This window comes from Penicillium verhagenii (genome assembly GCF_028828195.1).
Source record: "Penicillium verhagenii strain IBT 33310 chromosome Unknown utg000004l_segment0_segment0, whole genome shotgun sequence".
NCBI classification, from domain to species: Eukaryota; Fungi; Ascomycota; class Eurotiomycetes; order Eurotiales; family Aspergillaceae; genus Penicillium; species Penicillium verhagenii.
In genome coordinates this window covers 1,139,509-1,156,136 of record NW_026643168.1, presented here as the reverse complement: position 1 = coordinate 1,156,136, position 16,628 = coordinate 1,139,509, and the positions used below count along the sequence as shown (strand labels likewise).

Sequence of the window (16,628 nt, the reverse complement as noted above, 5' to 3'; positions counted from 1 at the left end):
CTCCCTGTCTGTAACCATACAACGGCGGCCTTTTACACTAGGATGCGGGGAGTCGGTGGGCTTACCTTGCGCCAGCTTACCAAGATGCTTATTCTCTCAATGCACGCTTACCGCCGATTATTACTTCACATGACATAAATATATCATTTAATTAGCGTTGGTGACTGACGAAGGTTTGATTAATTGTCTCATTCTGTTTTGTCGAAGATGTCTGGCTTGGTATCTGGTCTCATGTCCGACTCGACCCCTCCTCTGCGACCCGGGGGATCTGAAGCCCTCAATATTGGGAATATTGGGAATTCAACTCAGTTAATCTCCATTCTTTTAGTCATATTGATGGCCTATCAGGTGGTATGGGCAATCTACTCACGTAAGAGCAGTGGACCTAGTGACGGCTTGTAGTGCAAGGCTAACTTCAACCCTGGAAGTATATTGGTCACCCCTCGCAAATATTCCTGGACCAAAGCTAGCTGGTGAGTACATATGTCATAATCAATATCACGAGCCACACAGACGGCCTGACAAGCACTTGTCTAGCCTTGACATATCTGTACGAGTCGTACTACGAGATCGTTCAGGGTGGGCAGTACTTCAAGCGTGTGGCGCAACTCCATAAAATATACGGTTCGTCCTCCAAATATACCATAAGCCTTGCTGCTTCCTATAAGCTGATATCTCGAGAGCGATTTAGGCCCTATTGTCCGAGTAACTCCAAATGAGGTTCATTTCAATGACCCCGAATTTATCGATATGGTCTACCCCAATCCGGCGCGCAAGACCAACAAGCCGACCTGGTTTGCCCAGCGGACGGGCAGTGAGTCTAAAGTCCCCCTCAGGACAAGATTATAGATCATAGACACCCAGATTTTAATCGAAAGCAAACTGAATTATTTACGCAGCCCCGTATTCCATCGTGTCGACACCCGACCATTCGCTGCATCGTCAACGACGGAACGCCCTCAATGCCTTTTTTTCTGTGGCCAGCATCCGTCGCCTGGAGCCCATCATGAAGAGATATATGGGCAAGATGGTCACGATAATGGAAAATGCTGGCAGGACAGGCCAGACTTTGCACATGCACCATCTGTTTAAGGCCTGTGCGAGCGATGTCATCACTGTATATGCCTTCGGCGAGTGCTTTGATTTTCTAGATCGACCCGATTGCGGCCGCAGTTTTTTTCAATCGACTGACGTCTTTTTCTATCTCACTCACATCTTCGGGTTAGTACCCTCGCTGGTGCACTATGTGCAGAACATGCCGTCCTGGCTTGTCAAATTGCTACTACCTTCCCTCGGTGAGCTACGCGACCGACAAGATGTAAGCTTGTGTGCATGTACGCTGCAACTGCAACATATTCTCACCTTGTTATATAGTGGTGGCTTACCAAGGTCCGTGAAATTCGAAAATCTCCGAATCCGGAGCGCATTAAGAGTACCATTTTTGAGGGTATCTTGAACAGCTCGCTGCCTGACGAGGAGAAAGAAGATGAGCGGCTTGCGAGTGAGGCACAATTGGTGGTCTTCGCCGGTGAAGGCACCACCGGTAAGCGTTCTGTGCCGCAAGAGAAAAAAAGAAAAAAAAAAACCATAAAAGGGGAGAAACAGTGTACTGATCGAACAACCGCAGCGTACACCTTAACCTGCTGCCTCTATCAGCTTCTCGCCCACCCGCAAGAGGTGGACAAGCTCAAAAAAGAACTCCTCCAGGCCGAAATCGACCCTAAGCATGTTCTCCTCTCTCAGGTTGACGGTCTATCCTATCTTAACGCCATAATCCAAGAAGCGGTTCGTTTACACCCCGGAGTCATGGCCCGACAGGTGCGGATCTCGCCCGAGATCCCAATCGTCTACCAAGACAAGCAACAGGGCAAGACCTATATCGTCCCGCCAAACACCGTAACCAGCATGTCTCCGCTCGATATCCACATGCACCCGGCGGCCTTCGGTAGTGACGCATATGCCTTCCGACCCCAGCGTTTCATCGACGACCCGAAGCTGGCACGTTATTTTATTGGGTTTTCTCGTGGTGCTAGAAATTGTGTTGGGTAAGTCTAGAATTCCTCTTGTGAGTGGGCCATTTCTCACATCGCCTGCAGTATGACCCTGGCACGACGAGAGATGGCTATCATATTGGCGACGTTGTTTCTTAAATACGATGTTTATGATGGCAGCCCAGGCCAAGGTCCCACGCTGGAGCTCTATGATACGCAGCGCGCTAGGGATATTGACGCCAACATGGACTATATTATTCCAGTGCCGGCGAAGGGGAGTGAAGGGCTTCGGGTCAGGGTCCGAAATCATAGTTCGGGTTGCCATTTCCCATAAATTGCCGCTAGCAATCCTTTCATGGTTTATGGGAACTTTGGAGCCTCGGAAGGCGTGATCGGCGTGTGGAGCAACTGATACCATACAATGGGGTAGATAAACAGTGAAGATAAGCTTCAATTTCGTTACCATGGCAGAATTTTGGGATGATATATCAACGGATACTTGGTCTCTCGGTGAGTGAAACAGACTGCCTTATCTCTCGGGTCCAGCCTAAGTGTAGACATGTGTATTCCCCATGGGTTTTGTCCATGGGCCTGCCCATATAGGCCATATGTTCCATGGGTTTTGGGCCCATGGGGTGTGGACAGGACCCTTACCCATACCCATCCCATGGGTTTGCATAAGGATCATTGTAGATTCTTACTATGTTAGGAAGATGTATGAAAAAGTAGGTCTATCTTTCCTATTTTGGGGGTTCAACCCCACCGACCCCTTCTAGAATATTACCTAATTAAGTCAGAATTCTTCTGTAGAAGTACCTAATGTAGTGGGGAAGTACGTCCTTACATATCGTTACGGTTTCCTGACATGCCGTTACGGTACAGTCAGCACTGTCATTACTGTATAGCGGCTGTAGTGACTAGATTGGAATACGCACTCCTACACATCTCTCATTTGACCCCAGATTGTTGTTTTAGGCAGTAGTCTCGCCTGGGCATTGTCCACTGCTGGATCGACCCGTGCGTGCACTTTGATGGCACAGCATACATAGCGTTCCCCTCAAGTGCTCGTTGGTATATATATATTCCCGATAATATAGCACCACCATCCGCCAGCAGATATCACTACCCTTCCAGTGCCACATGTGCACATACATTGCATGCCACCACTACTATCAATATATAGAGATTGATTGATTTCTATAATCCTACTGATTTGACTAAGCTGAATAAACTGATTTTTTGGTATTAGAATTATCAACTTTGTAAATATTAATATTTATGAGTTTTACATAAAAAAAGAATTATACATACCAGTTAATGTCTTTAGTGATGACCTGATGGTCTATAAACTCCAATCCTTAGCATTGTTGTGTATATTCATGGATTGATGTATTTTCATGCATACCTAGGCCTTGTGGAAAAGCTACGTAAGACTTACAGGGTAGTCATGATCCTATTTAGTCCCGTTGACTGTATAAACTCCAAGAATCTTGTGCTCTTTTGCTTCTTGTATCCCACTTGAACCTCCACTATACATCTGGAAATTTCATGAACCATGTTAAGGGGTAAGTGGAAAGAGTGTTTCAGGTCTATCTGTATCTATATCGACCCGGGGGCGGGGTATGTCATCCCGCATATCCATGTACGCATGGAAACATTTACCGTAAGGGAGTATGTTTGCTTACCCGCAAGCGCCACTTTGTGCATGTCAGAGTCAGGGTAATCATGCGTGCGCTAGTTCGATATACATGAACCAGTCACGGTTAGAAATTTGAAAAAATAGAGCATCTTGTGCATCACATTGGTACACTCTACAGCTGATATACTTCACCATTGGTGATTCTCTTTCGAAAAAGACCACATTGAACAATTCTGGACCGGGTTCCCTATTCTACCGGATACCACATGTGCATGATTGACAATATGCCGAACCTTTGGTACTTGTTTGCCCACTCTGCAGTGGGAACGCTGAATAGGCTCACGCTTGATGTACACGAGAAGACTATATTCGCCCTCATCCGCACTTATGGTGGGATTTTTGGGGTTGCATATCTACTATATTGGATCGGGGTGGTCACGTACCGGCTCACATTGCACCCTTTAGCACACATCCCCGGTCCATTCCTTTGTCGTATCAGCTCCCTCCAGCAATGCTACTTCGAAGCAATACTGAACGGTAGATTCCTGGAGAGATTTCCCGAGTATCACCGGAGATATGGTATGAGTTGATTGATTTGTAGATCGCAATTCCAGCTCGAGCTAACGTGCTCAATAGGACCCGTAGTTCGAATCAGTCCCAATGAGGTTCATCTTAACGATTCTTCTATGTACCATGAGTAAGTAGATGTACCTTGACTCGAGAATCTGAAGACTTATAGTTCCCTGCAGAATATACAAAAATAACTCCATGTTTACAAAGGACGCCACTTCGTATGCACTGGGCGTCTCAGAAGCCATGGCCTTCACCGTCTCGGTGGAAAAGCACCGCCAGAAGCGCAAGACATTGGACCCGAACTTCTCCAAGGGCCGGGTCGCGTTGATGGAGGACGGTTTTTACGAAGAGCTTGAACTGGTCTTTGACCGAATCACCGAGTACGAGCAGCGAGGCGAGCCCCTCCCGGTAATGGAGCTCTATTTTTGTTATACTGTCGGTATCCCTCTTTTCTCAATCACACATTGAGACGCATCCAGAAGGACATCATAGCTAACCTCGAGGGAATATATGCAAATAGGGAGATATTATTTCCCGTTATCTATTCGGAAAGAGTCTAGATCTGGTCTCATCATCGAACTTCGTCGAGCGCGCCGAACAGATGCGATCCTTCACCAAGGGTATCTGGATCGCGATCCATTTTCAATTCATACGTAATACCCTGCTGGCCCTACCACGGTGGATACTTGCGTATTTGAGTGATACGTTCGTGAAAATCCTCTGGGTATGTTTGAAGTGTGGGATATATACAATCCACAGACACACAAACACGCACATCACGTCCCGTTCCCGACAATCCGCTTCTTTTGTGCCTGACTGACCGAACCACTCACAGTTCACTGAAAGGCTCGCCGAACAGGCTATCCAGGATTTTGACATGCAAGAAGCACTGGCTAAGAGCCCCATCGATGAAACCATCTTCGACCGTCTCCTCACAGACAGCGCCCGGCGACAGGCGAGCGGCAAGGATCTGCGACCGTTGCGTTTCCGCGAACTGGCTGACGAGAGTGTGGGGATACTGAACGCAGGCACTGAGCCTACAGCCACGATGCTGAGCTATGCGACCTATTTCTGGCTCAAGTTCCCTCATGTTCAGTCCAGGGTGTTAGAGGAGCTGGCCTCAGTTCAACAAGTAAAGGGTCGATTACCGCTGCAGCAGTTGGAGAATCTGCCCTATTTTGTAAGTCAATATTTTCCCGCGGGCTCATTTCCTCTTGAAAGAGAAGGCAGGACAGAAATTTCCAGGCCAGTGCTTATCAATCTCTGACTAACCAACATATTAGACGGGCTTCGTTAAAGAAAGTCTCCGCTACATGCCACTCGTCCCCGGCCGCCTGCCTCGCACAGTACCGCCGGGAGAAGGCTTATACGTTCCATCAACGAAGCAAACTATCCCACCAGGGTCGGTTGTTGGTATGAGTCACCTGGCTATTCACTTCGATCCAGATGTATTTGAGCAGCCGGACGAGTTTCGGCCCGAACGTTGGATTGGTGAACAGGGCAAGGCACTTAATCGCTGGCTGCTGTCTTTTTCTAAAGGGCGGACTGATTGTATCGGGAAGACGTAAGTTTTATTTGCCAATCCTCCCAGTATGGGAGCACCAATTTCTCCAAACGCTGACTTGGTCAATCTGACAAATTCAGCCTGGCATATGCCGAGATGCATCTCATCTTGGCCAACCTGGTAACTCGATTTGACCTCGAACTGACGCCGAATGGGCATAAGGATATGGTATGGCTGGACCGGGTTATAGTGCACTCCGCGCAAAGTTTGCGTGTGATGGTCAAATCCAAGCACGGGTGATATTGCTGTATGAATGAGGGTATGGTGGATGATATGTGTGAGCGAAAGACTTAGATTGTGATGTCAAGTCGACCAATACTTGAGGCATCACGACCATGACAAGAGTGACTAGAGAAATGAGGGTACTGTATTAAACTATACACGGAATCCAAAAATCCGTTTGATAACAACAGTGAATTGCTCCTCTACCTATTGTAGTGGCCCGTGGGGGCCTCGAGGCAAGTGGTGTATTTGCGAAGTAGGGACCACGTCCAGGACTGTGCGCAGGGACAGCAGAAGACAAGAAAGGAGACCTAGAGGTGGCTTGGACAAGAGGAAACGGTCTGAGTTGCTTATCCCTGTGCTGAAACGCTTAAAGGAAGTAGTTTTATTGGGGTTGCCTCACAATGGCTGTAGCCTCAAGTGATGTCTACACCGACATTGCTGAGGGCCTCTTCCTCCTACAACTGCCTCACGAGAGTCAGTTGTTTGCCTCTGCGAGTAGCTCGTTACCGCTCACGCAGTCAAGTCACGCTTTTGTCCCTCCCGCCCTTCCCTCTGTATATGGAATCTACTACAGTACACAATACAGACACATTGCCTCCCTACCACGGAGCGCGAACGGGGCCTATCTGACGCTACAATCTACGACTACAGCGACAGGTGACCCGTTATGGCCAAACTACACTCTTCTTGCTCCTCCTGACTGCGCGAGGTCACCAATAAATAACTAATGTACATCATCTCTGCCTAATCACCACACACCGCTTCGTCCCTCTACACTATCTTCCTCCGCGATGCAAGAGGGCTCAAAGGTCTGCTCTAATACAGACTTATAAAACCTTAGCGTCGCCGCAATCATCTTCGTCGACCCCTCCCCGGTTGCAATATTCAAATGCCCTTTGCCTTTCGCGAAATACTCCTTCTTGGGACTCCGAATTCGTGCGAGAGCCTCCCTCTGCTCTCGCGGAGGCGAGATATCGTCCAACTCTGGAACGATCATCAACACTGGTACACGGATCATATCAAGGTACTCCATAGGCCGAAAAAGCGCGAGCTTTTGGTACGTCTGCAGGCTTATTCGATCCCGGAATGTTGGATGCCCCAGCTCGGACGCTGCCTTCATTAGCGTCGCGGCTTCGACGCCACCTGGTCCGCCCGCACCGCCAAACCCGACGGGGTTATCGCCCTTAGAAGTGAAGGGGCGCAGCGAATGTGGCTCATTTCCACTCAGCTGCGAGACTCGGTCCTTGATAAGCTGCGCGTAGGCCTTGTCGGCCTTGTGCGGTTGCACGTAGCTAAAGAGCGGACAGACCATGACGATCGCTTTGGGGCGGCGGTCGATCGCGGCGGACGTGGCGCTGATGACGGCGCCGAAGGACATTCCCCAGAGGATTATGCTACTGGAGTCCACAGAGGGTAGCTTGGAAACATAGGTGTAGATGTCCGAGAGATCTTCGGCCATTTGCAGTGGATCCAGGAGGTTTCGGGGAGTTCCACCACTGGCCCCGACGCTGCGGGCATCGTATAGAAGGACGTTGTAGCCAGCAGATTGAAAGGCTTCGGCCACGTCGGGGAGCGTCATTTCTTTCACACAGTTAAACTAAAGAACCAATTTTACGGTGGTGAGCTGAGATAGATATCTAGGGAAGGCCGTGCTCTCCCAAAATGGGAACACAACCAGACAGTACGTACCCCGTGAGACATTATAATGGCAGGGGCTGCAGGGCCGTCGACGGTATACAGCCATCCAGAGATGGTGGTCCCGTCGATAGTCGGACATTCAACAAGCTGATACCGGGGCATGATGGGCACAATACTTCGTTTTCCTTAGCGATAGCGTGCATAGCTTGTCTTGCTGAGAGAAAGGATGCCTATATCCTCGCCGACAGTGGATGAAACTGACGGACGAACGGAGGATAAATTCCGCCACTTAGAAACTACACAGAGCTAACGTGGTGATAATTGGTAATCGTGCATGTCCAGATGATGATGATGAAACGCAGCTAAACTGGATAGGCGGATCCTATATTATATCACATAAGCATGCATGAAGCCTTGCCTAAACGTGTAATTGTGCTTACTCTCACCTCCTCATACAACACCGAAGACACGTTTAGTGATGACAGATCCACAGCCATTGTATAGGTATGATCATTCGGGTACGAAAGATGACATGGTAGTCGGGTAAGATGGTGAATCTATGTTGACACTCCCCGAAATATAGCCAGCTCCCAACCCGCGCCAGGTCACTCGGAAATGTAAATAGCTCTGTATTGACCGATTGATCGATCATTCCGAGTCATTCAGAACGCATCTTCACGAAGGAGGCCCCCATAAAGTATCAGGAATACAGCGCCGCCAACATGACACAAACACAATTCCGCCAGGAGCCTGTTGCCGTGATTGGCTTCGCCTGCCGGCTTCCAGGCGAGAACAATAGCCCTCAAGAGCTCTGGGATTTCTTAGAACGAGGGGGCATTGCATCGAATAACGTGCCCAAGACGCGTTTCAATATCGATGGCCACTACGATGGGTCCCATAAGCCCGGGACCATGCGACCGAAGGGAGGTATGTTTATCGGGAGCCATGATATGGCTGACTTTGACGCCTCGTTTTTTGAAATCGGGGGCACGGAGGCCGTTGCCATGGACCCAAACCAGCGTCAAATGTTGGAGGTGGTGTATGAAGGACTGGAGAATGCAGGAATCCCACTAGAGAAGATTGATGGACAACCAGTCGGCTGTTATGTGGCCTCCTACGCTTCTGGTAAGATTATATACTAAGAAGGTCAATGAAAGAAATTCAGAACTGACACCCACGGGGTTTAGATTATGGCGACATGCAGAACCGGGATGCAGAGGACCGACCAGCCAACTGCGCCATCGGGGTGGGTCGTTCAATCATGGCCAACCGGCTAAGCTACTTTCTGAATGTTAAAGGCCCTAGTATCACCATAGATACTGCTTGTTCCGGCAGCCTGGTGGGCCTGGACCTGGCATGTCGCTCTGTACAGTCTGGTGAGGTCAGCACTGCGATTGTGGCCGCCAGTAACCTGTACCTGAACCCGGACCATGTCATGGATGCCGGAAATGTTGGCCAGGCGCATTCCCCAACGGCACTCTGTCATACATTTGACGCCGATGCAGACGGTTACGTCAAAGCTGAAGCTGTCAGCTGTGTAATTGTGAAGAACCTGTCGGCTGCAATTCGTGACCGTGATCCCATCCGCGGGATCGTGAGAGGAACCGCTTCGAACAGGTACGTTTTCTCGCTCTCTCCAGAGCTCAACCAATATACCATATCCTATTAGGAGAACGCTAACTGCTGATACAGCAACGGGCGAACGGGAGGCATTGCAAGTCCCAGTCACGAAGCCCAAGCTGCCGCCATTCGTTCGGCGTATGCTAACGCCGGAATCACCAGCCTCCACGAAACCGCATATCTCGAATGCCACGGTACGGGTACGCAGGCGGGTGATCCGACGGAGGTTCGAGGCGCTGGGTCAGTGTTTGCAGCTACACGTGTAGGCGATAACCCGCTACTCATCGGCTCCATTAAGAGTAACATTGGTCACTCTGAACCTGCGGCGGGCAACTCAGGCCTGCTTAAGGTCATTATGTCCATGGAGAAAGGCGTGATTCCCGGAACGCCTCTCTTCATCAAGCCAAGCACCAAGAGTACGTACATTGCCTTTCCAGAGTTTCCCCGCTGTTAGAGTTTTCTAACCGTCAGTTTGTTTACTGCACAGTTGACTTCAAAGGCTGCAAGGTCCAGGCTTTTCGCACTGCCGTCCCCTGGCCTGACCAAGGTTATTCTTTACGTCGTGCCAGTATCAACTCCTTCGGCTACGGGGGCTCCAACGCGCATGCGATCGTCGAGCAAGCAAGCTTGGATGTACGGAGCTTCTATCGGTCTTCGTATGCCCCGGAAATCGAAGACGAGGATTATGACGAGGAGAAGCACTGTCAGGATGATGACGAGATTAGCGATCGACCATACACGCTTGTTGTGTCCGCCAATGACGCGCAATCGCTCCGCGAGAATATTCGTAGGCTCACTCGGCATCTGGTCAATCCACGCGTGCGGATCAACCTGGCGGATCTGGCAGCAACCCTCTCACAGAGACGATCCCGGCTGTGGCATCGGGCCTTTCTGACTACCCGCTCGACGGAGATCGAGGAGAAGGACTTCGTGGTGGGTAAGAATCGTGGCCAGGCGCCTAAGATCGCCTTTGTGTTTACTGGTCAAGGCGCACAGTGGCCGCAGATGGGCAAGGAACTGCTGCAATTCTTCCCTTGGACGCGGGCGATCCTGGAGGAACTCGACGCGGCGCTGCAGTCGCAGCCGGATCCCCCCAAGTGGTCGCTCGTCGCTGAGTTGACGGAACCACGTTCTGGGGAGCATCTCCGCCAGCCAGAGTATTCGCAGCCACTTGTCACTGCGCTCCAACTATGTATCTTTGCCGTGCTGGAGACGTGGGGCGTCTGCCCGTCCAGTGTGGTGGGCCACTCGTCCGGGGAGATAGCCGCGGCCTATGCGGCGGGCTATCTTGACAGGGCTAGTGCCATCAAGGCTGCATTCTACCGTGGTCGGGCGGCCTTGAACTGTAAGAGCCAGGGAAGGGTAGATTCGAATGTCGGGATGCTGGCCATTGGTCTCGGCTCTGATGCGACACTGGAGTATCTGGATAAGTACAAGGGAAGCGCGTGGATTGCGTGCTTCAATAGCCCCAGCAGTGTGACGGTTTCAGGAGAGCGATCGACGCTAAACGCCCTTGCAGAGGATATCAAGGCGCAGGGTCATTTTGCTCGCGCGTTGCAAGTGGACCTGGCGTACCACTCGGAGCTTATGGGCCCCATCGGGGAAGATTACTTCACCCTGCTCCAGGATGACGTCCAGTTCAAGCCGCTACAGGTTGATGATACCAAAAGACCACTGATGTTCTCTTCTGTCACGGGATCGCTCAAGGAAACAACCACAGATGTTCTCTACTGGAAGACTAACATGGTTTCTCCGGTTCGGTTCAGTGAAGCCTTAACGGAGCTCGTGAATACAGACGCTCCCACCATGATCATTGAGATTGGCCCCTCGGGGGCGTTGGCTGGGCCCACTTTACAAGTGCTGAAAGCTCTGCCCAATAGCGGGGACATTCAATATTGCGCTGCCTGGGCCCGCGGCGCAAGCTCAGGGAAAGCCCTGTTCGATGTGGCCGGACATCTCTTCGCCATTGGCGCTCCAATTGATTTCGCGCAGGTCAACGAATATATTGCAACAGAAGTGCGGACTTTAGTTGATCTGCCTAACTACTCATGGAATCATTCGATTAAATACTGGCATGAAAACACAGCCAGCCACGACTGGCGGTACAAGCCATTCATTACGCATGACCTGCTGGGGTCCAAAATTCCGGGCACGGCGTGGGAGTCACCCACTTGGCGCAAGCACCTCAAATTGGCCGATGTGCCCTGGCTGCGAGACCACAAGATGGGCCCAGATGTGCTGATTCCGGGTGCAGGACTGGCTACCATGGCACTAGAGGCCATGTATCAAAAATACTGCGCGCTGAACCCAGAAAATGCCGTTGCATCACCCAACGAGCTGGCATATCGGTTCCGCAACGTCAAATTCGAGCGTGCGGTTGTTGTCGAGGAGAGTAAGTCCACCACGATTCTCCTGTCCCTGATGAACATGCCTGGCAGCCATGACTGGCATGAATTTCGCATTCGCACAACAGCTGCAGGTGTGATTTACGAGCACTGCTCCGGATTTATTCGCATCCAGGACCCCATTGATGACGATGAAGCACTCGATCAGAAACAGCTCGCACCAATCGAGAACCGGCAATCGGCGCAGTTGTGGTACAAGACACAGCAGGAGGTGGGGATGGGATTTGGTCCAAGCTTCCAGACTATCAAGAGCATCGAGTCCGTCAGTGGGAGTCGCACCTGTCGGACAATTGTCTCGCTCGAGCCCCCCGCATCCAAATGGGATCCTCAGTCTTACTACCCATTCCATCCAGCGATTCTGGATGGATGTCTTCAGACCGCGACGCCAGCGAATGCCGCTGGGGAGCGAAGCTTGGTCAAAGATACCATGATCCCCGCGCTCGTGGATGATATGATCATCAACAAGGTCCCCCGAGAGCTCGTAGAGGGCTTGTCGGTCGCCGAATCACTTTACACTGGTCGTGGGCGTCGCGATGTGGCCAAGAGCTGGACCGCCAACATTTCCATCTACCATCCGCAGACCGGTGCCCTACTGCTGCGTGTGCGGGGACTCAACTATATCCGTCTGGATGTGGATGAAAAGCCAGATTTTCATGTGTTCAGCACGCCGATCTGGAAGCCTGATATCTCGCTCCTCACGCAGGACCAACTCATGTACCTCACGCCATCGAGTCCGGGCTCGAGCCGACTTGATATGGTTCTGGACCTGGTGGCACAGAAGGTGCCTACCCTCCAGGTACTGGAAGTCAGCATGGACGAAACTGATAAGTCCTCGTTATGGCTACAGAGGCGCGACAAGCAAGCACGATCTGCTTATAGGCTCTACCACCTGGCATCTCCCAGTGCGACCAGCGTCGCAAATCTCAATTCCACCCATGAGTCCAAACCCAATACCGAATTTCATCTGTTGGATTTTTCCAAGGACAGACTTGGGCTCACCAATAACCATGGATTGTACGACCTTTTGATATTCAAGGCCGCGGCGGAAAAAGACGTTGTCACCAGCTCGGCGAGTATTTTAGAGCGCCTGAAGATTCTGTTAACGCCGGCGGCTTTTGTTCTGGTGATCACACCGACAAATTCAATTGAAGCTCGAAGCGATGACCTTCTCGAGGACGAGCTGAATAGTGACATAAACGTGGTCCCGCTTGAAGAATCATCCCCCAGCTCTGGCTCATTGACACCGTCCGACGAGTCCTCATTCACCTCATTAGGCTCCGTGAATGGAAAGTCCTCTATGGCCAAATGGACGGGACTTCGAAAGCTGGAAGGACTTTCGCAATTCGGCCAGGTGCTTCGAATCACCCCCGATCCCGGCCACCATGCTGACGCTCATCTCTGGAGACCCCTGATCAACATTTCACAGTCAGCTAGCCCGCGCCACAAGCAACTCATTGTTGCTCGTTTCCATGCTGATTCGCCCACTCTGTCATCGACGCTCAAAGCCCTACTTAAGCCATCGGGCTGGTCTATCCGGACTGTACCCATCACAAAGCTTGCTACTGAGGCAAAGAATAGCGACACTTCCCAGTCGGTTGTGGTGGTGATGGATGAACTATTCAAGCCCGTACTGACGCAGATCAGCGAATCCCAATGGGAGGCGCTCAAAATGGTTATCAGCACCGGCCAGCCCCTGCTCTGGGTCACCAAAGGGGGACAGACCTCAAAGGTGTCAGATCCCGATAATGCGTTGGTGCACGGTCTCTTTCGTGTAGTTCGTCGCGAGGATCCACAGGCCAACCTCACCACACTCGATGTGCAGTCTGCGACCAGTCCCGCTACAAGTGAGGCGATTTATACGCTGCTCCAGCGGGTTCTTGATGGGACACATGGCGAAACCGAGTACGCTGAACGGGACGGCATCCTTCTGATGCAACGCCTGATACCAGATCGCGCCATTAACGAATTCAAGGCGGCCGAAGACGGCAAGGTGTCTGAGCCGGTAGTCAGATCGCTCCACGAGACCGCGGCGCAGGTGCGTCTCCAGGCTGAGAAGGTCGGCACGTTGCAAAGTCTGACTTGGTGTGAAACGGCGGTTGGCGAGGTGCCGATGGAACCGGGGATGGTGGAGATTGAGGTCATGGCCGTGGGTGTCAACTTCAAGGTAAGGCCTAACTTTTCATCCAACTGTATGTGGGAACTAATGGCAGTCAATAGGATGTGGCCACAACCATGGGCATCGTACCGGAGAATGAACATACCATTGGATGCGAATGTGCCGGGTATATAAAGCGGATTGCGCCGGGGCTGCAAACGGACCTCCGGATAGGTGATAGAGTGGCTGCCATGCGAAGTGGCACGTATGCAAATCGCGTACAGTGTCCATTTGAACGCGTCCATCGCATTCCCGACTCGATGAGCTATGACGAGGCGTCAACAATCCCGCTAGTCTATTTGACAGCCATTTACTCTCTATACCATCTGGGCAACCTTCAAGCAGGCCAGTCCGTGTTGATTCACTCCGCAGCCGGTGGCGTGGGCTTAGCCGCCATTCAGCTGGCGCAGCACAAGAAGTGCGATGTATTTGTCACCGTCGGCACTGAAGCGAAGCGTCAATTTCTGGCGCGCACGTTCAATATACCCGAGAATCGTATGTTCAGCTCCCGTAGTACACGATTCGCTGAAGAGATTCGCCGCGAGACAGACGGCCGCGGCGTGGACGTCATTCTGAACTCCCTGACCGGTGAGCTCCTCGACGAATCCTGGCGGTTGACTGCCGATGGAGGAATCATGGTGGAGATTGGCAAGAGGGATATCGTCGACCGCAACAGCCTGGCCATGGAGCCCTTTGACCGCAATTGCTCTTTCCGTGCTGTCGATTTGTCCTACACCCGCGAGATTACGAACGAGTTGATTGGGAATCTTCTGGGCGAAATATTCGACCTGATAAACGGTGGTCATGTTGGGCCAATCAATCCCATCACCCGTTACCCATTTGAAGAGGTTATTCCCGCACTGTCTTATATGCGCAGTGGCAAACACATGGGCAAGATCGTCATCTCTGGTCCTACGGAGGGAACAGATTTGAAATTGCCAATTCGGCCGGCCGTCCCGACGCTACGACTAGATCCCGCAGCCGCATACCTCATTGTGGGGGGACTCCGTGGTCTGTGTGGCAGCTTGGCTGTGTATTTAGCTCGACAAGGCGCCCGTTGCATCATCTCAATCAGCCGGAGCGGCATCCAGGATCCGGCCTCCGCCCGCGCGCATACCAACTGCGCTGCGTATGGATGCGAGATCGTCGAGGCCAAGGGCGATGTTGCAGATTTGGATTTTGTGCAAAAGGTTTTCCGGTCCATCCAACCTCGGCGAGTCGCAGGCTTAATACAAGGTGCTATGGTTCTCCGGGTATGTTGTGCTTATTTTGTTGTGATGCATTCACTATGGCGTCCCCGACTAACTTCGTTATTTTTTGTCTGTCCAGGACAAGCCCTACGAGACAATGACCCACGACGACTACATCACCTCCATCCACGCCAAGATAGCCGGCACCTGGAACCTGCACCTCGCAGCCCAGCAAGAACAACCTCAACCCCTGGACTTCTTCACAATGCTCTCCAGCATCTCCAGCGTCGTCGGCAACAAAGGCCAGGCCAATTATGCAGCAGGCAATGCCTTCCTCGACGCCTTCGCCAGCTACCGTAACGCTGGCGGTCTGCGCGCAAACACCATCAATCTCGGCCTAATCGAGGACGTGGGATACGTGGCGGAGCAAGGTGGAAATCTCGAGGCGCGCTTCGATCGCAGCCAGTGGGTTCCCATCAATGAAGGCATGCTCCGCCGCATTCTCTCCTACTCCATCCTTCAACAGCAACGGAGCATTCGCGGCAGTCTCAACAGTGCCCAGCTGATCACTGGCCTGGCCTACCCGCTTGTCGCGAACAGCAGTGCTGAATTGAAGGAAGAAGCGCGTTTTGGCTTTTTCTTCAGCAACCACAGCATCGGCAGCGGTGGTGGGAACAACGACAATGGGGGACAGGATGATCCCACGGCCGGGGCGATCAAGGCTTTACACCTGCTACACGCGTCTCAAGCAGATATAACGGCCCTCAGTAAGGCGGCCTTGGGGTTGCTGCAGATGCAACTGATCAAGATCTTACGGCTGGAAGCGGAGATGGAGCCTGGTAAGCCGCTCATGGCGTACGGTTTGGACTCGCTGTCCGCAGTGGAGCTGCGGGGGTGGGTTCGCCAGAAGACCGGGGCCGAGTTAAGTACCCTCGATATCACGAATGCGAGCTCTTTGACAGCACTAAGCGACAAATTGGTGTCAAAGTTGCCGCCTGTGAAATAGGTACGGTAACATCCGCAGGGTGCTTAGGTATTTTTTTGAATTTTGTTACAGATTCTAGCTAGTAGAAAATATTATAAATCCAAATCACTAATTTATCTATTTTAGGATGCTTTTCATCATCGTAATAGTCTATTTATTTAATATATAGGACCTAGCTATGTATTGAATATTTAAAGATATGGTTAAAACTGGCATAATATATATACCTATCTCTATCTATAAAACTGTAGGTCTATAAGCGGCCTCTAAAGGGCGACCCGTGGGCTATTATAAGGCTTAAATAAGAGCGTGCTAATATTAGTGGAGCGTGAAAGGTACCTAAAGATCATTAATCAACTTAATGTATGGGATTGAAACAGCTCCTTATACTAAATTTAGCACTCTTTAGACTAATCCTTTAATCTTAGGTTTTCCTAATTTCAAAAATAAACTTGATCCATGAGCTCGGCCTTCGACATCATTTGCACGATGCCCACGGGCTACACAAAGCCATATGGTTAAATCCGAAGACACCGAGAAAGAGGAAGCTGTTGGAATCACATGACCATACAGTTTCCACCGGATGATACCGGTTTCTAGATTCTGCCGTCCCTCACCGCCTGGCGCTCTTCTTTTTATACAA

The 16,628-nt window shown here is 51.2% G+C and overlaps 5 protein-coding genes across 5 annotated transcripts; 4 read left to right on the top strand and 1 right to left on the bottom strand.

Moving 5' to 3' along the window:
• Positions 1–207: 207 nt before the first annotated feature.
• Positions 208–2,325, top strand: N7466_003361 (cytochrome P450; the record flags this gene model as incomplete). The annotated part of the gene is made up of 8 exons (XM_057162758.1): positions 208–370; positions 429–473; positions 538–624; positions 692–814; positions 900–1,318; positions 1,375–1,543; positions 1,628–2,045; positions 2,097–2,325. 8 exons carry the CDS (start codon positions 208–210, stop codon positions 2,323–2,325), a joined length of 1,653 nt encoding a protein of 550 aa, XP_057023873.1.
• A 1,589-nt stretch (positions 2,326–3,914) lies between these two features.
• On the top strand, positions 3,915–5,771 carry N7466_003360 (cytochrome P450; the record flags this gene model as incomplete). Its single annotated transcript, XM_057162757.1, has 6 exons — positions 3,915–4,209; positions 4,267–4,327; positions 4,380–4,611; positions 4,724–4,927; positions 5,039–5,383; positions 5,487–5,771. The coding sequence occupies 6 exons, from the start codon at positions 3,915–3,917 to the stop codon at positions 5,769–5,771; spliced, it is 1,422 nt and encodes a 473-aa protein (XP_057023872.1).
• A 622-nt stretch (positions 5,772–6,393) lies between these two features.
• Positions 6,394–6,653, top strand: N7466_003359 (uncharacterized protein; the record flags this gene model as incomplete). The annotated part of the gene is made up of 2 exons (XM_057162756.1): positions 6,394–6,546; positions 6,579–6,653. 2 exons carry the CDS (start codon positions 6,394–6,396, stop codon positions 6,651–6,653), a joined length of 228 nt encoding a protein of 75 aa, XP_057023871.1.
• Positions 6,654–6,740: 87 nt separating this feature from the next.
• On the bottom strand, positions 6,741–7,792 carry N7466_003358 (alpha/beta hydrolase; the record flags this gene model as incomplete). The annotated part of the gene is made up of 2 exons (XM_057162755.1): positions 6,741–7,589; positions 7,682–7,792. 2 exons carry the CDS (start codon positions 7,790–7,792, stop codon positions 6,741–6,743), a joined length of 960 nt encoding a protein of 319 aa, XP_057023870.1.
• A 560-nt stretch (positions 7,793–8,352) lies between these two features.
• N7466_003357 (type I polyketide synthase) lies at positions 8,353–16,006 on the top strand (the record flags this gene model as incomplete). The annotated part of the gene is made up of 6 exons (XM_057162754.1): positions 8,353–8,755; positions 8,818–9,247; positions 9,323–9,666; positions 9,738–13,844; positions 13,985–15,063; positions 15,140–16,006. 6 exons carry the CDS (start codon positions 8,353–8,355, stop codon positions 16,004–16,006), a joined length of 7,230 nt encoding a protein of 2,409 aa, XP_057023869.1.
• Between the last annotated feature and the right edge of the window lie 622 nt (positions 16,007–16,628).